This window comes from Dryas octopetala, chromosome 5, assembly GCF_963921425.1.
Source record: "Dryas octopetala chromosome 5, drDryOcto1.1, whole genome shotgun sequence".
NCBI classification, from domain to species: Eukaryota; Viridiplantae; Streptophyta; class Magnoliopsida; order Rosales; family Rosaceae; genus Dryas; species Dryas octopetala.
In genome coordinates, this window is record NC_141370.1 from 2,427,400 (window position 1) to 2,450,600 (window position 23,201).

At 39.8% G+C, this 23,201-nt stretch overlaps 1 protein-coding gene across 1 annotated transcript in view; it reads left to right on the top strand.

Annotated features, from left to right (window-relative positions):
• Positions 1-22,632, top strand: part of LOC147283543 (uncharacterized) — a 70,184-nt gene extending 47,552 nt beyond the window's left edge. The window contains exons 3-5 of the mRNA XM_086244014.1: positions 17,154-19,005; positions 19,930-21,512; positions 22,017-22,632. Coding sequence (XP_086100140.1) covers positions 17,154-19,005; positions 19,930-21,512; positions 22,017-22,632 — 4,051 coding nt within the window. The remainder of the gene's footprint in view (positions 1-17,153; positions 19,006-19,929; positions 21,513-22,016) is intronic.
• The last annotated feature ends 569 nt before the right edge of the window (positions 22,633-23,201 follow it).

The following is a 23,201-nucleotide window of genomic DNA, read 5'->3' on the forward strand; positions in this document are numbered from 1 at the left end:
ATCCATATTTGAACAAATAAGGATCATCCCACACATACTGTCTGACATCATGCAAAAACTTCTTCCTTTGGTAGTGTGTCAAATCATTAGGCAACACTCCACTTGCTAGATAATTTGCTATGTCAGCATACCATGGAGTAGTTAAGATGGCAAGAAGTTGCTCATCCGGGAATGATTCTCGTAATGGTAATGTGTCTTCTTCAGATTGTTCCTCATTGACGAGTCTACTCAAATGGTCTGCCCCCACATTTTCACAACCTTTCTTGTCTTTGATCACAATATCAAATTCTTATAGAAACAGAGTCCATCTAATCAACCTTGGTTTTGCATCTTTCTTATTCAGCAAATACTTGGGAGCAGCATGATCTGTGTAGATGGTGATCTTAGACCCACCCAATCAAATAACTTTCAAATTTCTCCAAAGTAAAGATCACAGCAAGCAACTCCTTCTCGGTAGTAGAATAATTCAATTGAGCATCATTCAGAGTCCTACTTGCATAATAAATCACATGTGGCAGCTTCTCAACTCTTTGCCCCAAAACAGCTCCAACAGCATAATCACTTGCATCACACATGAGCTCAAAAGGCAAATTCCAATCAGGTGGCATAATGATCGGAGCGGAAGTGAGAAGCTTCTTCAACTTGTTAAATGCAACCAAGCAATCTTCATTAAACTCGAAATTCACCTCTTTTTGCAATAAGTTGCACAAAGGCCTAGAAATCTTAGAAAAGTCCTTAATGAATCTCCTATAGAACCCAGCATGGCCTAGAAAACTGAAAATATTTCATCTTATCTCTCTTTGGATGATCCTTGAGGGTTGTGGAGATAGATGGATGCCCGAATTACCTTATTTAGAGCCTTGACCATATTGAATTCAGCCTTTGTTTTTGAACTTTTTGTCTTCTTGCGCTAGAATTTTTTAGCTGACTTTGCAATGCGATTTGAGTGCCCAAAACAACTCAGAAAATTTCGTTTAATATATCAAATTAAAGCCTTGAATGACTTCTTTCCAACCATATATGATATGCCTCAATTCAAGGTCGGACCAAAGTGTTATGCCCCACACAATGCAGCTGAATCAGTTCTCCTCGGATGCAATTTTGGGCTGACTTTGAAATTCAAAATAAACATCTTAAAAGTCTTTAAATGTCACAAAATTTAACCTGGAATAACTTCAAGGTGTTAGCTTGCATCTCCAATTGGATTCATGTCCAAATCTATTAAGGAGAATAAATGGTGTAATTTCTCATTTTATTGCTCATAAGCCAAAAACACAAAACTAAATAAAATTTAAAACTTTTAATCAAATGAACTCACAAAAACTAAGTAAGAGGAATATAAAAGGATGTGAATTTATAAACATATCAAATACTCCCAAACTTAGATAGGGCTATGAATTTCATAAGTACAAAATATTTCTTAGATTTTCCTTTAGTACTAATAACAAGGCATGGAACAAATGCTTAAGTGAGTGTGTGCACTATAAACTATATGTCAATTCAATGCATTCACAAGATATGCAATTGAAACTTGGATAGCCAACACTCATTGAAATGCTCTCTATTTTCACACAAGTGTTTAATGTTTAGTATATGCACTCAAAGCAATATTGTGCACATGCCTCCATATGCTTGCTACTCAATCTTATCTCCACTAGTTATACACAAAATATCTTGGATCAAAAAGACTTTTATTAAGTTGTAATGGGGCTTAGGGTGAGGGGTTAAAGAAATTAAATGAAATGTTATCACAAATTCCAAGCAAACATAATGAACAATTCTCTTGTTGAGATTTAAGAACTTTAAGGACTCTAAGATGCTTGTCAAAACTCAACTCTCAAACCATTCCCCCAAACTTAAACTAAATACACTTTTTATTTCTTGAATGAAACTTTCTTTTTGGTATTTTTTTTCTTTTCCTTCTTTTGTTTTTAATTTAATTTTATTTTTTGCATACATAGACCAAAAACTTGTTGAATGTTTTCTTAGAACAAAATAAACATCTATTTCATTCCAAGTATACTCGCAAGTGCACGAATCGCATCAGTAGCAAAGCGTACAAGCACGAGGTCGATCCCACAGGGAATGGTTAATACACAACAAATCAATTCAATTAATCAATAGAATAACTAAATGGGGGGTTTTGGACAGATGGAAACACATGCACACATCACCACACGCACACACCCTTTATTCTATCTTGCAATGTTAATTTTCAGTTTCAAATCAGATAAGCATACAATAACCATCCAAGGCTAATGCCAATTAATTTAAACACAATGTATTAAAGTTTGACTGCTAAAAAGGTTTGGCTAGTTACTTTCTTGCAATTGTTCTCCTAAGGCATATACTAAGAGCTTCTTGGGCCTTCCTTAATCAGTTAACTTACATGTTCCCTAGTTCAAGCTAAGGCAGCTGTTACCCATGTAAGAGTCATTAAGATCAGTGAGAACGTCAAACATGCACAACATATAAGCTTTTACTATTTCCTTATAGAGGTCGCTCAACCCCATTACCAAGAATAATCCCTTATTCCCTTGATACTTGTGGTTTAGTGTCTTTGACTATTTCACAGCTAAACCTAACAAATAAACTAGATGCAATTACCCTAAGGTGGCCAGTCAAAGGATGCAAACAACTAGTGACAGATTCAAATAGATAATGAAAATTTAATACATGCAAACATCAAACTAATCGATCAAGAGACGGATAAACGATTTGTTAAAGCATGCAAATCCATTAATCAACCGACAACTAACATGCAAGATAGAATAAATAAACTTACATAATTAAATTAAATAAAAGAAAACAGCAACTAATAACAAAATCCCAATTCATATTAATGCAAAATTCAGAAACACAAACTAATATAAAATCAGTGTTGTATGTTTTCCTAGAACAAATTAAATAACTTTTTCTGAGCTCTAGGTTAACTCGCAAGTGCACGAATCGCGGAGTAGCAAAGCTTACAAATACGAGGTCGATCCCACAGGGAATTGTACTAGTGTTAAGATTACTAACTTAATTAAATTCAATTAACTCAACTCTAACTCACACACGCAAATTGGGGTTTTGATTGGTTTTTGAAATTGGACTAAACTAATAAATAAATAACAAAACTTTAAAATAACAAACTGAATGAATTTGGATAAAACAATAATAAACAAACGCTAGGGGTCAGAATCCACCACTAGCATGCCAATCACTCTACAATGGATATTAACAATCAATATATAAACATGCCAACAAAGTTCGTCTACTAAAAGGTTTGACTAGTTACTTTTAGCAATTACTCCCCTTACTGTGCATATACTAAGAGCTTCTTGGGCCTTCCTTAGCCAGTTAACTTGCATGTTCCCTAGTGCTAAGCTAAGACAGCTGTTACCCATGCAAGAGTCATTACAATCTGTGAGAGTGACAAACACATAGCGCATAGCTCCAAATTAATGTACCCTATGTCCTCTATGATCACTTTTCTCATGAATATTATCTTAGGATATCCACTTGTTGCCTATTGAAACTATCATCCTTTCGAGCTTATTTAGTTTCACAACATAAATCTAGATGCATGCAACCTAAGGTGATCAGTCAAAGATGCGAAACAAATAGAGTCAATTTAAACAGAGATCCAAGATTTGTCAACATGTAAATAATTAAAATATCAATAATCCATAGTGAGAGTAAACAGCATAGCTAGGGCTTCATCCTAGCCCTAGCCCAATATTCAGTTACACATAATTAATTCTGTTGTATGTTTTCCTAGAGCAAATTAAATAACCTTTTCTGAGCTCTAGGTTAACTCGCAAGTGCACGAATCGCTAAGTAGCAAAGCTTACAAATACGAGGTCGATCCCACAGGGAATTGTACTAGCGTACGATTACTAACTCAATTAAATTCAATTAACTCAACTCTAACTCACACACGCAAATGGGGGGTTTTGATTGGTTTTTAAGGCTAAACTAAACAAACAGAGAAATCACAAACTTTAAAATGACAAACTGAAAGATTTTGGATAAAATAATATTAAAGAAACACTAGGGGTCAGAATCCACCACTAGCATACCATTCACTTCACTATGGGTATTAACAATCAATAAGTAAACATGTTGACAAAGTTCGTCTACTAAAAGGTTTGGCTAGTCACTTTTAGCAATTACTCCCCTTACTGTGCATAAACTAAGAGCTTCTTGGGCCTTCCTTAGCCAGTTAACTTGCATGTTCCCTAGTTCTAAGATAAGGCAGCTGTTACCCATGCAAGAGTCGTTACGATCTGTGAGAGTGACAAACACATAGCGCATAGCTCCAAATTAATGTACCCTATGTCCTCTATGATCTCTTTTCTCATGAATATTATCGTAGGATACCCACTTGTTGCCTATTGAAACTATCATTCTTTCGAGCTTATTTAGTTTCACAACATAATTCTAGATGCATGCAACCTAAGGTGATCAGTCAAAGATGCAAAACAAATAGATTCAATTTAAACAGAGATCCAAGATTTGTCAACATATAAACAATTAAATTATTGATAATCCATAGTGACAATGAACAGCAATGCTAGGGCTTCATCCTAGCCCTAGCCCAATATTTAACTATGCATAATTAAATCCACAAGTAAACGATGCATAATTAAAACCATGGAAATAAAAAAATAAAAGTGAGAGAGATCAAGCCGGGGCAGCAAGGTGGAGGTGCGGCTGCAATTGTGGTGTGCAATGGGGCTGCTCGGCCTTGGGCTCCACGGCAAGGAGGCTGGGGTGCTCGGCAAGGTGGCAGCAAGATGGTGATGGCGTGGCTGCTGGAAGTGGCTGCTGCTAGGCGGCTTCACTTGATCTTCCTCCTTCAGTTCAGCACAAAATAAAAGAAAACACAATAGAAGGGGGGGCTGCTGGAGTTCGGCCACAAAAGAAAAGGAGGAAAAATAAAGAGAAGGGAAATGGTGGCTGCGGCACAAGAAAAACAGGAGAGAGGGTGGCTGCTAGGGTTTGCGGCAAGAGGAAAGGAGAGGGGCTGCTAGGGCTGCGAAAATTTAAAAGAAGATAGAAGAAAACTTCAGAACAGAACCCCTTTTCTGATTTTTAAAGATATATTTATAGAGAGGAGTGGGGCTGCATTTTCTATTCCTCTCCAATGTGGGATTGATGTAACTTGACCTAATGGACCAAGGCCATACTCACTTAAGCCCAATGCACATACAGCAGCCCTTTGCGCAAGTCAGTTGAGTCCATCTCCTTCAGCCCATGCGCCAATTGCATGGCCCATCACCTAAGTCCATGCGCCAGCCCCTAGGTGTTGTATGTTTTTCTAGAGCAATTATAATAAACCTTTTTAACAACTCTAGGTTAACTCGCAAGTGTACGAATCGCGGAGTAGCAAAGCTTACAAATACGAGGTCGATCCCACAGGGAATTGTACCAGTGTTATGATCACTAACTTAATTAAATTCGATTAAATCAACTCTGACTCACACACGCAAATGGGGGTTTTGATTGGTTTTAAGGCTAAACTAAACAAACAGAGAAATAATCAAACTTTAAAATGAAAACTGAAAGATTCAGATAAAACAATAATAAAGAAACACTAGGGGTCAGAATCCACCGCTAGCATACCATTCACTCTACTATGGATATTAACAATCAATAGATAAACATGTTGACAAAGTTCGTCTACTAAAAGGTTTGGCTAGTCACTTTTAGCAATTACTCCCCTTACTGTGCATAAACTAAGAGCTTCTTGGGCCTTCCTTAACCAGTTAACTTGCATGTTCCCTAGTTCTAAGCTAAGGCAGCTGTTACCCATGCAAGAGTCGTTACGATCTGTGAGAGTGACAAACACATAGCGCATGGCTCCAAATTAATGTACTGTATGTCATCTATGATCTCTTTTCTCATGAATATTATCTTAGGATACCCACTTGTTGCCTATTGAAACTATCATCCTTTCGAGCTTATTTAGTTTCACAACATATATCTAGATGCATGCAACCTAAGGTGATCAGTCAAAGATGCGAAACAAATAGATTCAATTTAAACAGAGATCCAAGATTTGTCAACATATAAACAATCAAAATATTAATAATCCATAGTAAAAGTGAACAGCAATGCTAGGGCTTCATCCTAGCCCTAGCCCAATATTCAGCTACACATAATTAAATTCACAAATAAATAATGTATGATTAAAATAATGAAAATAAAAGAAAGGGAGAGAGATCAAGCCGGGGCAGCAAGGTGGAGGTGCGGCTGCAATGGTGGTGCGTAATGGGGCTGCTCGGCCTTGGGCTCCACGGCGAGGAGGCTGAGGTGCTCGGCAAGGTGGCAGCAAGGTGGTGATGGCGTGGCTGCTGGAGGTGGCTGCGGCTTGGTGGCGCAACTTGGTGGTGGTGGCTGCGGCTTCACTTGATCCTCCTTCTTCAGTTCAGCACAAAATAAAAGAAAGCACACAAGAAAAGGTGGCTGCTAGGTTCGGCCACAAAAGAAAAGAAGAAGAATAAAAAGGAAGGGAGAGAAGGTGGCTGCGGCACAAGAAAAATAAAAGAAAGAGAAGGAGGCTAGCTAGGGTTTCTGAAAATTAAAGAGGATAGAAGAGAACTTCAGAACAGAACCCCTTTTCTGATTTTTAGAGATATATTTATAGAGGGAAGTGGGGCTGAGATTTCTCTTTCTCTTCAATGTGGGATAAGTGCATTCCTTGCACACCAAGGCTTATAATTTTCGGCCAAGCATGGGCCTTGGGTGACAGGACCGCCCCCAGATTTCACCCTGAAACCCGGAGAGGTCCTGCGGGAATCCAAAATCAAGGAAAATCCTACCGAAAATTCGGCAGAACCTCCCCTGAAAATGGACTAACCCAAAATTTCAAAACCTGTCAAAAGCACTTCTAAGTCTTTCAGCCACCTCTACCACAAGCACATAAGGGTCTCAGACCCGTCCAAAGATAAGTACAAGTAATTTTCATAGGTTATCAGAGCCATTCTAGATTTTATCTTTATACAAATAGCATTAAAAGGAAACTCTAAAAGCCTACAAGGTCTTCACACGCTTTCAAAGTGCCTCGACGTTCTTCTTGGCTCGACCGCTCGTACCTGGGGAAATTTTTAAAATAAATAAGACGTGAGAGAAAAATCTCAGTGAGTGGACATAGAAGTTTTAATAGCATGTAGTTTTTCGTAAATTCTAAATTTGATTTTTCCTCTAGAATTCCCCAATTTTAAAACATTTTCACAAATCCCTTTTTAAATCATCTCAAAACTGTAAATCAAACTCTGAAAAACACATAATACTTTGAAGCTGTAAAATTATTAAAACCTCTAAAATAAAATACACTGCCTTAATGAAATTGTCATTTAAAACGTTTACTGGTGTAATATATTTTCTCAAAACACTTCCCAACTGAAAACTCACGCCACACTAGTACCCGGGAAACTGCTGGTCATACACTGCCGAGTCATCTCTAGGCAAGTGCAGAGCAAATATACACCTGTGCTGGTCATACACCGCCGAGTCATCTCTAGGCGAGTGCAGAGCAATTGTATACCTGTGCTGGTCATACACCGCCGAGTCATCTCTAGGCGAGTGCAGAGCAATTATGTACCTGTGCTGGTCATACACCGCCGAGTCATCTCTAGGCGAGTGCAGAGCAATTATTTACCTGCTGAAGGGGGTACTAATATGACGGTTTAAAACTACTCATTTATCTTCATAAAATTCGTAACTCAAAACCATATTTCTATTTTCAAGACTCGTGATAACCAAATAATAAAATCATAATTTAAGAAAACACTTCCAAATCAAAGATCCAATTCAACTGCTATTATCTCTCAAACAAATTCAATAACCAGATGAAGAAATCATGAATTTAGAAAAGCATTTGCAAATTAAAGTCCACTCACAGTGAAAAGTCCTAGCTTTGATCCTCCATCGGATCGTCACGAGTCACAGCCGTGTCGCCTATAAAATAAGCAATCAAATAAATACAATTAGTTCCGACTCGAGACACTTAAATATAAATATGTTCTCAACTTACACCCGACTCTCGATCTAACTCGACGATTCCCAACATCTACTCGTAGATCCAAACCTCCTCCATAAACACTTCAAAAGCTCCTCGGCTCAGCCTAACCACAAACAACATAACCTAGATCGATAACCCACTCCACAAAGTAGTCCCAAATACTCATGAAATCATGGAATATTCACAGGGGTTCGAAATCACAATTGTTGCTGCGCTAAGGTGGCTGTTTCCAGCCCAAAATTAATCGAAATACAAAAACTTCTCAAAAATTTCTCATTCGTTCAAATCTAGTATTAAATTTTTGGGTTTCCTAAAGATGGGATTGTCCAAACCACACCAAAGTTACCCCAAGCTTCAGCCAACCCTCAGCAAACCCGAAATGGGTTCCAACTTGTAAATCAAACTTCCCAAAACTCAAATTTCTCTAAATTTATTCTAAATTTCTGGTTCTACACATCATATGAGGTTCTTAGAGATGTAATTGTATAAGAAACAACAATAATGGCCTCTAATTCTGAGATTCAAAGAGAACCCGAACAAGATTTTTCATTTCCACTAAAATTCAAAATTTAACAACCAACTCAGAAGAAAAAGGGAGGCCCATACCTAAATGAGAAAACCCACTAAAAATCCTCTAAGATTCGTGGTGAAAACTGGCCGAAAATTTGAAGAATTAAGGCCGGCGTCTCTGTGAGAGTTCTCTGAGCAGGGGTCGCACAGGGGGGGGCTGGGCTAACTGGAGGAGGAGCTGACGAGCTGGCCGGCGTCGGGGAGGCACGCCGGTGACCTCAGGTGACTGGAGATAGCTGGGCGAAGAGAGAGGCAACGGCTGAGGGTTTTCTGGCTTGTTCCCTGCGCGAGTGTTGGCTGATGAAGGGAGTGGCGGGGAGTGGTGGTTGGCTTGTGAGGGTCACGCCGGTGAGGTCGGGTCGGTGAGGGGTGGTCGACGGCGAGGTGGTGGTGCTGGTGGTCGACTGGTGCAGGGGTGGTTGCGGGGGAGAGAAGACCGAGCGAGAGAGTGTGCGGGGAGAGAGAAATAAAAAGAGAGAGAGAGAGAGAGAGAGAGAGAGAGAGAGAGAGAGAGAGAGAGAGAGAGAATATACCAGAAAATTCTAGAGAGAGAGATCAGAAAAAATTTTCTGATTTTTGGTTATTTAAAATCCCACTTTTATAAATTTACAAAATTGCCCCTCACTTCACACGTCCGTATCTTCCAAACCGTAACTCGGATCGACGCGTGCTACGTGTCTATGAAATCGTGGGCTCAAAACCTATCTAACGGACCCAAGGTCAAAATCAAAAGCCCATTTATTTTAAAAGTCAACTTTGGGTCAAACTCAAATTAAAAATGAAAATTAACAATTAAATCGAAACCTTTTTATTTTCCAAATAAATCTCAAAATCTTTAAAATACATTTCAACATCCTTTAAAACTTCTTAAAACCATAATTGAACAAAATTTAAATTTTCTAGTGAAAATTTGGGTCGGGTCGTTACATTGGGCTGATTTGGGCTCTTTTTGGGCGTAACTCCTTTTTCAGCTCGCGGAACTGCTGCGCTACCTCCACTAAAATGGCCATATCTTGAGCTAGAAAACTCGGAATCGAAATCCGTAAAATTCCCTGCGAAGCTAACATCCGTAGCTTTCCAACCATATATGGCATGACATCTGATTCGATCTGTAGAAATACAGAATCACTGTCGAAATTTAGTGTCTACTTTCTAGGGTTTTGACTTTTTCTTCAACTAGGACTCCTTGTGATCTTTGACTAAATCTTGTGAGATTTTTCTTGAGCATGAAGGATTCCTTTCATTTGGGCCTTGGATCAGCTGAGTGGGTGCGAATTCCTTGGGCTTGCGGACTCTTGGATAAAACAACTTGGGCTTCCACCATTTGGGCTAGCAATAGGCGTATGGCCTTGGTCCTTTGGGCTAGGGTTATGTGCATGGCCCATAGTGCATGGGCTGCATGGGTGGTCCATGTCATGAGATGATGTGGCACGGTTGACCATTGACTTTGACCTTTGACTTTGACCAAAAGTCAACCTTGACCAAAAAGATTCCCCAAAAGATTCTGTCTAAGATTCCTCAAAGATTCCTTCCAGATTCCAGATCCTTCTAGAAGATTCCCTCAAGATTCTTTTTCTCATTTTTTTCATTTTTAGCTCAAAATAGCTTCATTTAGCTTCTTTCTCCATCATTGCTTCATTTAACCTGCAAAACACTAAAACAAACTAACAAGACCTAAAATATCGAGTTCTTGCACTCTAGGTTAGGGAATTAATATCATAAAATGATGTAAATTGGACACTCAACACACCCCCAAACTTAGACTTTGCTAGACCTCGAGCAAACAAAATAAAGAAAAGACTTTAACTGACCCAACAAACTTTCCCAACAAATAATTTCATGAGTTTAGCCACCAATAATCATAGCAAAGCAAGGCATATAGGTTATGTAATCTTCTAATTCTAATACTGCTTCAACAACATACCTCACTCCTCTATTGTACATATAGACCATCCTTAACATAAACCCAAATGTTAGATAAACAAGACTGAATGAACATAAACAACATAGATTGAACTCCAATCCTCACTAAGGCATACTCTCAACAATAAAGCACTCAGAAATTGGGTTGAATTGTGCACTCAAAATTATATGTGAGAGAATTTATGTAAACAAAAACAAATAGCTCACATATTGGCATTAAGTAAAGGCACATTTGAAAGGAAGCAATGATCTCATGAAAGGAATATCAAAAACTTGAAATATAATCAATCACCATAGGCTTTTCTTTCATCTAGACTCCACATTTTATACTACATTTCCCTTAAAATCAAATAGGGCTTTTCTCAAGGTTGTAACGTAGGCTTGTGGTAGGGATATGATATTGAAATGAAAGGATAATACAAAGGCTACAACTATGGTTTTGCAACACAGAATAACACTTTAGAGGCATACCTTGCATACTTGCACTTCATAGCTTGATATTTGAGCACCTTTCATCATCATTTTTCTTTTCTTTTGAAACCGTCCCTTCTTTCTTTTTTTTTTTTTTTTTTTTTTTTTTTTCGAAACTCTTCTTTTCCAATTTCTCTTGGGTACGGCATACATTCTTTTCAACACATTTCTCTTTCTTTTTGCTTTCAAGCTATACTTCAACATTTATTTTCAACCTCAAAGCCATACAATCAATGCAAAACCATAGATAAAAGGTAAACAGGGTAGGGGTGTAACTCCCCCAAACTTAGGGTTAGGTATATACTGTGGTTAACAAAGAAAAGGCTATAAGGCTCAAAAGGGGTAACTAGGGATAAAACACAAAAGGTTGGTTTTTTTGCTCTAGGTAACACAAACAAGGCCTAAAATCATCTCCTAAGATCCATGTAGTTATAGACATGTTTTGCATAGAGTAAGAGAGAAGTTCTAGTTCAATGATTCAAATTAGGTGCATTTCAAGCATTTGAACAGAAGAATGATAATGAGATCAAACAACGACTTAAATGACAAGAAAGGATTGGAGTAAGTATAAACACACTCAAGAATTGAAGTACAAGGCTCAATAGCTCACTTAGGTCATATAAGTCTCCTCTATCATGTATATGTATCTCTAGTCATGCAAATCACAACTTAAGCTTATGAAAACAAGGCTTAACTACAAAGAATCATGAAATAGGTTATGAAACAACATTAGAAAAACAAGAACACATAACCTATATAATGAATGCTAAACATGCTTTTCAATAGCTATAAACAATTCATCGACTTGTTGGGGACTCTAAAACTAAAAGACTCAAAAACTTTGTTTTAAAAACAATGTTGCAATAAAGTTCTAAGGATCAATGACCTTACCAAGATGTAATGACACTTAGATGATTGCATTTTGATATGGGTGTGTCACCCTAATTGAAAACAAAATTTTTTTTTTTTTTTACACTAAAAACGAAAAATGTGTTGCATTCCCCACCCCCAAACTGAAAAGAAACATTGTCCTCAATGTTTAAATGAATGACAAATGTAATGCACAATGTAATGAAAAGAGGAAGGGAAAAACATCAAATAAAACAAAACTAATGAACGGAGCAAAGAGAGGGTGGAAACGTACCTTGGCTGATGTGAAAATGGCTCGCCCAAGCATATGTACAAAATCACCTCCTCGTCGTCATCCATCCCTTGGGTTGCCTCCCAAGAAGCGCTAAGTTTATGTCTTCAGCCAGACCTAGTCTTGTACTAGAAATCAATTTTTTCTTGGTTCAGCTCAAAATCAGGTTCAAGGAAAGGTTTCACACGATGACCATTGACCTTAAATATGTTCCCATTCTTCGGATTCTTTATTTCAACTGTACCATAGGGAAACACTCTAATCACCTCATAAGGTCCGGTCCATCTTGAACGCAACTTGCCTGGGAAGAGACGTAATCTTGTATCATATAATAACACCTTCCCTCCAACAAAGAATTCTCTTGGGCGTAGCTTCTTATCATGGTACCTCTTGGTCCTTTCCTTGTACAACTTAGCATTCTCATATGCGAAATGTCGTATTTCCTCCAGCTCACTAAGTTGCAACTTCCTTTTCTCACCAGCGGCATGAATATCAAAATTGAACTTCTTAATCGCCCAATATGCCTTATGCTCAAGCTCAACTGGTAAATGACAAGCTTTCCCATAGATCAGTCGAAACGGAGACATTCCAATGGGTGTCTTGTAAGCGGTGCGATAAGCCCACAATGCATCATTAAGCTTGGTAGACCAATCCTTCCTATTGGCGAGCACTGTTCTTTCCAAAATGAACTTGATCTCATGATTCGAAATTTCCACTTGCCCACTCGTCTGAGGATGGTAGGGAGTAGCCACTTTATGCCTTATTCCATATTTCTTCATCACGGCCTCAAACAGCTTATTGCAAAAATGCGACCCCCCATCACTAATGATTGCTCTTGGGGTACCAAATCGTGCAAAGATATTGGTCTTAAGGAAATTCAAGACCACTCGAGCATCATTAGTCCTACAAGCGACAGCTTCCACCCACTTAGACACATAATCAACTCCAACCAGAATGTACTCGTATCCAAAAGAAGATGGAAATGGCCCCATGAAATCTATACCCTAAACATCAAAGATCTCAACTTCCAACATAAAGTTCAGCGGCATCTGATCACGAGCAGAAATATTTCCCATCTTCTGACATCTATCGCATGTGAGGTAAAACTGATGACAGTCATGAAAAATAGTAGGCCAAAAGAAACCTGCTTGAAGAATCTTGTAAGCAGTCTTAGTTCCTCCTCCATGGCCTCCACACTTTTTAGAATGGCACATCTCAATGACATTCCTCTGCTCCATTTCCGGTACACATCGTCTTATCAACTGATCTGACCCATATTTGAACAAATAAGGATCATCCCACACATACTGTCTGACATCATGCAAAAACTTCTTCCTTTGGTAGTGTGTCAGATCATTGGGCAACACTCCACTTGCTAAATAATTCGCTATGTCAGCATACCATGGAGTAGTCAAGATGGCAAAAAGCTGCTCGTCCGGGAATGACTCTCGTAACGGTAGTGTGTCCTCTTCAGACTGTTCCTCATTGACAAGTCTACTCAAATGGTCTGCTACCACATTTTCACAACCTTTCTTATCCTTGATCTCAATATCAAATTCCTGTAGCAACAGAGTCCATCTAATCAACCTCGGCTTGGCGTCTTTCTTGTTCAGCAAATACTTGAGAGCAGCATGATCCGTGTAGATGGTGATCTTAGACCCAATCAAATAACTTCTAAATTTCTCCAAGGCAAAGATCACAGCAAGCAACTCCTTCTCTGTAGTAGAATATTTCAACTGTGCATCATTCAGAGTCCTGCTTGCATAATAAATCACATGTGGCAGCTTCTCAACTCTCTGACCCAAAACAGCTCCAACAGCATAATCACTTGCATCACACATGAGCTCAAATGGCAAGTTCCAATCAGGTGGCATAATGATCGGAGCAGAAGTGAGTAGCTTCTTCAACTTGTTAAATGCAACCAAGCAATCCTCATTAAACTCGAAATTCACCTCTTTTTGCAATAAGGTGCACAAAGGCCTAGAAATCTTAGAAAAGTCCTTAATAAACCTCCTATAGAACCCAGCATGGCCTAGAAAACTCCTTACTTCTTTAACACTCAATGGAGGCGGCAATCTTTGTATCACATCAATCTTAGCTTTATCAACTTGTATGCCCTCCTTCGAAATCACATGACCCAATACTATCCCTTGTTGGACCATAAAATGACATTTCTCCCAATTAAGCACTAGATTGGCCTCTTGACATCTTTTCAGAACTAAAGACAGATTATCCAGACATGCATCAAAAGACGAACCAAAAACAGAAAAATCATCCATAAATACCTCAATGATTCGTTCCACCATGTCAGAGAAAATAGACATCATGCATCTCTGAAATGTTGCAGGCGCATTGCACAATCCGAATGGCATCCTCCTATAAGCAAATGTACCAAATGGACATGTGAACGTGGTCTTCTCTTGATCCTCGGGTGCAATAGCAATCTGATTGTACCCACTGTACCCATCCAAAAAACAATAGTGACTATGGCCGGCCAACCTTTCCAACATCTGGTCGATAAATGGCAAAGGAAAATGATCCTTTCTTGTCGCGGTGTTTAGCTTCCGATAGTCAATACAAACACGCCAACCGGTTTGTGTCCTTTGGGGAACCAACTCATTATGCTCATTCTTCACCACAGTAATACTACTTTTCTTCGGCACCACTTGAACAGGACTAACCCACTTCGAATCACTGATAGGATAAATAATACCAACATCCAACAATTTGATTACCTCATTACGCACAACTTCCTTCAAAGTTGGATTCAGTCTTCTTTGGGCATCACGGGTAGGCTTGGATTCCTCCTCAAGTAAAATTCTGTGCATACACACTGTGGGTGAGATTCCCTTGATATCGGCTATGGTCCACCCCAATGCTAACCGATTTTCCTTCAGAACTCTCAAAAGCCTTTCTTCCTCGCCTGCACTCAAATTAGCTGCAATAATCACAGGCAAGGTCTCATTCTCTCCCAAAAATGCATATTTCAAGTGCTCCGGTAACGGTTTCAGCTCCAACTTAGGTGCTTGCTCAATAGATGGAAGTGTCTTCTGATTAGTGGGTGTTGGGTCCTTAAATGTTTACATTTTAGGCCCTCTATCTTCATGTATTTAGTACTTAGTCCCTATATTTTATGTTATTTATTTGTGTTTTTCTCTTTTGTAGGTGGAAAGCCCATAGGAATTAAATGGATGCAAATCAGCCCATTTTGAGCTTAAATGAATATTTGCTGTTTAAATGGAAGCCCAAGATCAAGAGAGGCTCCAAGAGCATGAAGAAATGAAAGCCCAACCCAAACCACATAGGAAGTGGCGTGTGTGCTAAGAGAGAAGGGCTGGCCGCACCTTGCAAGGCTTTCCTTTCCTAATTGGGCTCTAAAAATCAGATTTGATATAACCTGATTTATTTCATTTTAATTCCTGATTTATTGGAGGCCCATTAGGGGAGGAAATCAGCTACATGCAAGCCCATAGGGGTCAGCTACACCATGTGCAAGAGAGGGAAACCCTAGGGCCTTGCGCAAGTCACTTAAGCCCAAGAAGCCAAGCCCATGCCGCATTTTCCTAGCTTGGAAACCCTAGCTGGCCGCACATCCTTGCTCCCCAAAACCCTAGCTGCTGCACATCCTTATATATACATCTCTTTCTATCATTTTAGGGGTTCAGACACTTGGAAAAAATCAGAAAATAGAGGGAGAGAGGCTGCTGGAGGCGTGAGCTCTCCTTTGGGGTGTTTTCTCTTCTTCTTTTCTTTTCTTGTAATTGTTAGATGAAAAACATGATTTCGTGGCTGTTCTTGTTCTCTAGCATGAACTAATCACGTTTTCTAGGGCCTAGGATTCAGCCCTAGGCCGAATTTTCAATGGATTGGTGATGTAGTTGCTGTTTCTTTAATTTCATGGATTGATGATTTTGATTTCATTGTTATCATTGTTCTCTAGTTGTTTCTAATCCTTGATTGATCACCTAGGATTATTGCATCTAGAATTTAATCAATTTAGGGTGAGGACAACCAATCAGCCCCTAATACAAGTGATAAACAACTTAGGATTTAGTAATTGGCTGAATACTAATTGTGTGAAATCAATTTTAAATCACCTAGGGTAGACGCCATGCACTAGGGGTTTAATTGCATTTATTTTCTCATATAAGCTTAATGAATTCTGTTTGTGTGTTCCTATGTAGATGCCATGCATAGGTCACATATAGAGTACAAGAACTAGGGTAGACGCCATGCACTAGTTTGTACATTTGGGGAATCATGCATTTCATGCTATGCCATAGGTGAATATGTGAATGCATTCATCAATAGGAATTAAAGGTTTCAGAAATTGCACCATGACATTGGATATGAGGTCTAGTGGTAAAGTCCTAGAGTCCTAGTATCATCTATCAATCTATTTTCACAAGATAATTTGCTGTTTTCATACTCTTTGCTAGTTGCGCATTTTAGTCTTTAAAGTTAGGTTTAAATTGCTGTTTTCAAGACATACAAACTCCCTCTCATTCGTGTGTGTGTGCGTGTGTTTCAGTTCAAGTGAGCAGCTGCCCTAGGCGTGACAACTTGGGCAGCCACTCGTGTCTTGTTTCCTTGTTTCTTTTTAGCATATGGATTATCATTTAAAGATCAATAATAGTCCTCGTGGGATCGACCTTGCTTGCCATCTATATTATATATAGATTCGTGCACTGCGAGTATTTAAATTTAAAACGAACAGTTTTTGGCGCCGTTGCCGGGGACTAGATTTGATCTTTGTGACAATCTTAGTGCGTTCTTTTAGTGTTTTTATTTAGTGATTATTTGCTGTTTTCTTTTTTTTAATTTGTTTTCCCTTTGTCCTTGTTCGTGTGCCGTGAGTCATAGTTGTAGGATTGTGTTTAGTTTTTCGTTTTTAACTTGTTTTAGTTTTCTGGTTTTCATATTTATTTAATTACATAGTTTATTTATTTCAAAAAAAAAAAAAAAATTCCGAAAAAAATTACTTTTCTTTCTTATTGTTTAATTGTGGTTCTAACGTGTTTGTCTCTTATTTTGTAGGTACTTGTGCATGTCCCAGCCAGATCCTAACAAGTCAATTGAGGACACTTATTTGGATGAGAGATTAGCCGAAATCAGGTTGTTTTGTGAAAGGAGTAAGGCGGAGTTAGTTCGAGCAGCAACACGTCTACCTTTGCCATCCCCTACACCGTCTCTTACATCTTCATCAAGCTCTCACCAATTTGAAAAAGTTATGGCCGAGGAAGACAACGTGGAACACATGGGGGATCTAGACATCCCGACCATCCCTGCTTCCCCTTCAAGCATTGCCTTGCCACCTGCTGCAAGAAATTATGAGCTCAAATCTTCTCACTTTAATATGCTACCCTCTTTTCATGGTTTACCTAGTGAAGATCCGCTAACTCACCTTAAAGATATATTTAATGCTGTGAGCTTTTTGCCCTTGACAGGTGTGAATGAGAATCAACTCAAGATGAGGGTGTTTCCTTACACTTTGAAGGATAAAGCTAAGTTTTGGCTGAATTCTTTGAAACCTGGATCATTGAGGACTTGGGATGAAATTGAGAAGAAGTTCCTAGAAAAGTTCTTTTCATCTCAAAAGACGGATATGCTGCGAGATAAGATTATGCAGTTTTCTCAACAAGATGAGTCATTCTCAGAGGCTTGGGAGCGTTTTAATACATTGCTACTTCAATGTCCACATCATGGACTTCCTTTGAACTTATTGATGCGCATATTTTATAAAGGACTAACCCTTGCGAGTAGGAATGCTGTGATTAATTTTTCAGGTGGTTCTATCAGGAATAAGACAGCCCAGGAAGCCTCTGACCTCTATGAAGAGATGGCAAGAGAAACAATGCATTCAGATACTCGAGGTAAGTGCGCTGGTGTTAATGAGGTCAATACTTCTAATAATCTTGCATCTAATGCGCAGATCGCTCGGCTGGAACGTAAGATGGATGTCATACTTGCCCTAAATCAGAAAGCTCCATCATTGGAGGTTTGCGCCATTTGTGCTACACCTGGACATGAAACGATTTCTTGCCCTCATGGTGCCGATTTCCCTGAGTTTGTGCAAGAACAGGCCAACATGCTCAACTCATATAATCAGAGGCCCAGGAATGATCCATTCTCTCCTACTTACAATCCGGGGTGGCGGAATCATCCCAATTTCAGGTGGAGTAATAACCAGAATCAGCAGCAGCCTCAAGGTTCATTTCCACAACAACAGGCACATCAGGGCTATCAACAACAACAGCCTCAGAAGAAGTCCTTGGAAGATTTGATTGCATCCATGGCTCAGAGCACACAGTCTTTCATTCAGAAGTCAGAGACACATATGCAGAAGACTGATAGGGCCATTGCAAATCTTGAGCAACAAATGGGCCAGTTAGCTACCGCACTGAATCAAAGAGAGCCAGGGAGACTTCCAGGGCAAGTGATCATTAACCCCAAGAACAATGAGCAGGTGAATGCAATTACTCTCAGAGGGGGTAAGATAGTTGGGAAAGAGGAGAAAGAAGTTATTCAGGAAGGTGTCGAGTCAGAAGATGCACCTGAGATCATAGCCGAACCTGTTAAGGGTACCTTAGACTCTTCTGTGCCATCTTCAGGCAACCATGTGGTAGTTCCCAAGGGTTTTCCCTTACCTCAGGTACAATCTGACCCCTCTAAGTTAATTTCTATACATGCTCCTTTTCCTAGCAGGTTGCAGAAGGCTAAGAAAGAGGACCCTCTGAAGGGTGTTATGGAGATATTCAGGAAGGTGGAGATCAATATTCCCCTTCTAGATGCGATTAAGCAAGTGCCAAGGTATGCAAAGTTCCTCAAGGACTTGTGCACGAATAAGAGAAGGTTCAAAGAGTTCGAGACAGTGAAGGTCTCAGAGGAGGTTTCAGCAGTGCTTCAGAGGAAGCTACCTCCCAAGCTCAAGGACCCAGGCAGCTTCACTATCCCTTGTATCATTGGGGATTGTAGGTTTGAGAAAGCTCTCCTTGATTTAGGTGCTTCTGTGAATTTAATGCCATTTTCTGTGTATGAGACTCTGAATTTAGGTGAGCTGAAGGCGACCTCTGTGAGTATCCAGTTAGCTGATAGATCAGTTAAGTACCCCAGAGGAATTTTGGAAGATGTACTTGTGCGAGTAGATGGATTGATATTGCCGGCTGATTTCCTAGTTTTGGAAATGGAGGCCGTACCTATGTATGAGGCACAATTACCCTTGATACTTGGTCGTCCCTTTATGGCCACTGCAGGTACAAAAATTGATGTTCAACAGGGTACACTAACTATGAATGTGCAGGGACAGACCATTGAGTTCAGAGTGTTTGAGGCACTCAAACTACCCAGTGATGAGCACGAGTGCTTTAGGGTGGATGTTATGGATTTGGTTTGTCAACAGGTGTTTAATGTGACTTGTAGCAGTGATCCGTTGGATAGAGCTTTGATTCATAGCCCTATGGCTGTGCATGAGGATGAGCAGGTTGCGAGCATTTTGGCTCACTTAGAGGCCGTACCCCGCTGTTCAGGTATGTATATTTCTGCTTTTGAGCCTTTACCTGTTTCTGATACAAAACTTGTACCCTCTGTGTTGCAGGCACCTAAGCTAGAGTTGAAGGATTTGCCCGAGCATCTGAAGTATGCCTATTTGGGTGAGGGAAGCACATTACCTGTGATCATTGCTTCCAACCTCAATGCAGAGGAAGAAGAGAAATTGTTGAGAGTGCTAAGAGAGCACAAAACAGCAATTGGGTGGAGTATTGCAGATATCAAGGGAATCAGTCCCTCGAGGTGTATGCACAGGATATTGTTGGAGGATGGAGCTAAGCCGACTAGAGAGGCTCAGCGTAGACTCAACCCAGTGATGAAGGAAGTTGTGCTGAAGGAGGTGCTGAAGTTGCTAGATGTGGGTATTATTTATCCCATATCAGATAGCAAATGGGTGAGTCCGGTGCAAGTGGTTCCTAAGAAGTCTGGTGTTACAGTGGTCAGAAATGATGCAAATGAGCTGGTGCCAACTCGAGTACAGACAGGGTGGCGTGTCTGCATAGACTACAGGAAACTTAACTCAGGTACTCGGAAAGACCATTTCCCATTACCTTTTATTGATCAGATGTTGGAACGTCTTGCAGGTCATAGCCATTATTGCTTTCTAGATGGGTATTCAGGCTACAACCAGATAGCTATAGCCCCAGAGGACCAGGAGAAGACGACATTTACCTGTCCCTATGGCACTTTTGCCTACAGGCGCATGCCCTTTGGCTTGTGCAATGCTCCAGGTACTTTTCAGCGATGCATGATGAGCATCTTTTCGGATATGGTGGAGCATATAATAGAGGTATTTATGGATGACTTCAGTGTATTTGGTTCTTCTTATGATAAATGCCTACATAATCTTGCTTTGGTTTTAGAAAGATGCCAGGAATGCAATTTGGTTTTGAATTGGGAGAAGTGCCATTTTATGGTACAACAGGGTATTGTTCTTGGCCATGTCATATCCAGTAGAGGGATAGAGGTGGATAAGGCCAAGGTTGATCTGGTAAGTAATCTTCCACCACCTTTGACAGTTAAGGATGTGAGATCGTTTCTTGGTCATGCAGGTTTTTACAGGCGGTTCATTAAGGATTTTTCCCAGATAGCTCGGCCGTTGAGTAGATTGTTGGCCAAGGAGGTGCCGTTTGAATTCAATGAGGAATGTCTAGCCGCATTTAATAGATTGAAGACTCTTCTCACATCAGCTCCAGTCATTATGCCTCCTGATTGGAGTTTGCCATTTGAGCTGATGTGCGATGCTTCTGATTATGCTGTGGGAGCTGTGTTAGGGCAGAGAGTGAACAAGATACCACATGTTATCTACTATGCCAGTCGGACTCTCAACGATGCCCAGCTGAATTATTCCACCACAGAGAAGGAGCTTTTGGCTGTCATTTTTGCTTTAGAAAAATTCAGGTCATATCTGATTGGAACTAAAGTGATTGTGTTTTCTGATCATGCAGCGCTTAGGTACCTTCTACAGAAGAAAGATGCGAAGCCCAGGCTGATTAGATGGATTTTGTTGCTCCAGGAGTTTGACCTGGAGATCAAAGATAAGAAGGGCTCAGAGAATGTGGTGGCGGATCACCTTAGTCGATTGGTGCACAGTTCTACTGCAGAGGAGGACATCCTCCCTCTGAATGAGCGATTCCCAGATGAGCAGTTGTTCTCATTGTCTGTTTATGTTCCTTGGTACTCTGATATTGTTAATTATATTGTTACAGGAGAACTTCCAGGTGATATACAGAGAGCTCAGAAGGAGAAGCTCATTAGCACGGCTAAGTATTATATATGGGATGATCCATATCTATTTAAGTGGTGCCCCGACCAGATCATCAGAAGGTGTGTGCCAGAATCTGAGTTTCAGTCTATACTAACTTTTTGCCATTCTGATGCATGTGGAGGACATGGTGGAGCAAAGAAGACGGCCCTAAAAGTGTTGCAGTGTGGCTTTTACTGGCCTAGTTTGTTCAAGGATGCTTATACATTCTGCACCACTTGTGATAGGTGCCAAAAGTTGGGTAACATTTCTTCACGAAATCAAATGCCTCTTAACCCCATTCTTATTGTTGAGATTTTTGATGTCTGGGGCATTGATTTCATGGGCCCATTTCCGTCTTCCAAGGGTTATTTGTATATCTTGCTTGCGGTTGATTATGTGTCGAAATGGGTGGAAGCAATTCCATCCAAGACTAATGATTCTAGAGTTGTCCTCAGATTTCTTAAGGATCACATTTTTGCAAGATTTGGCGCTCCCAGAGCTATTATTAGTGATGGAGGATCTCACTTCAACAACAGGTTATTTGCGGCCTTGCTGAGCAAATATGGTATCAAGCATAAGGTTTCTACACCTTATCACCCCCAGACAAGTGGACAGGCTGAGATCTGTAATAGGGAAATTAAGCAAATTTTGGAGAAGACTGTGAGCCCCTCCCTGAAAGATTGGTCAGATCGCCTCTTAGATGCTCTATGGGCTTATCGTACAGCGTATAAGACTCCCATTGGTATGTCCCCGTACAGGTTGGTTTTTGGTAAGCCATGTCATTTACCTGTTGAATTAGAGCATAAAGCATATTGGGCTATTAAACATTTCAATTTTAAGATGAACGAGGCAGGTGACCATAGGAAGCTACAATTGAGTGAGTTGGAAGAACTCAGGAATGAGGCTTATGAGAGTTCTAGGATTTACAAAGACAAGACTAAGGCCTACCATGACAAGGCCATTTTGAGGAAACATTTCGAAGTGGGTCAGAAAGTCTTGCTTTACAATTCTCGCCTCAGACTCTTTCCAGGTAAACTTCGTTCTCGATGGTATGGTCCATTTACTGTTACTAATGTTTACCCTCATGGTGCAGTCGAGGTCTGCAATACAAAGACAAAGAATACATTCAAGGTGAATGGCCATCGACTTAAGCCTTACTTGGAGGCTAATATGGAGCGTTCGGAGGAGAACATGCTCTTGGAGGATCCTGTTCCATTAGCGTGATGTCCTGCCAAGTCTGGCTGAAGACTCTAAACTTAGCGCTGATTGGGAGGCAACCCAACATTTGGAGAGAAGAAACATTGCCCTATGGCTGTTTGCATGGATATCAGGGAGTTCTTAACCTTGTGCTTTCCTTTAGTTGTGGTCTGTTTTTAGGCCATTAGAGTTTTTGTCTTCCTAGCTTGAATGATTCATTGCATGCTTAGTTCGAAACATTGAGGACAATGTTTCATTTAAGTTTGGAGGAAGAGTTTTAGGTTTAAGTTTTGAGATTTTCGTTCAAATTTTTGAAAAATACCAAAAATATTTTTTTGTTTTTATGGCCTTTAGGTTCCTGTCCACCACTATGATGAATTGCAAATGCTTTGATCTTGCATACTTTGGTCGAATTGGTGAAACTAGTTCTTTTGATTATTCTTTTGACATTTAACTCATTTTGAGCATGTTTGAGCTATCTTTGTGTGGATTACAAATGCTGGCATAGTTTAGACTGAAAATGATTGCATGCTTGTATGATCTAGGCTTCTAGTGAACTTATATACCCCTTGTGAGATTCGAGCTTTAATTCTTCT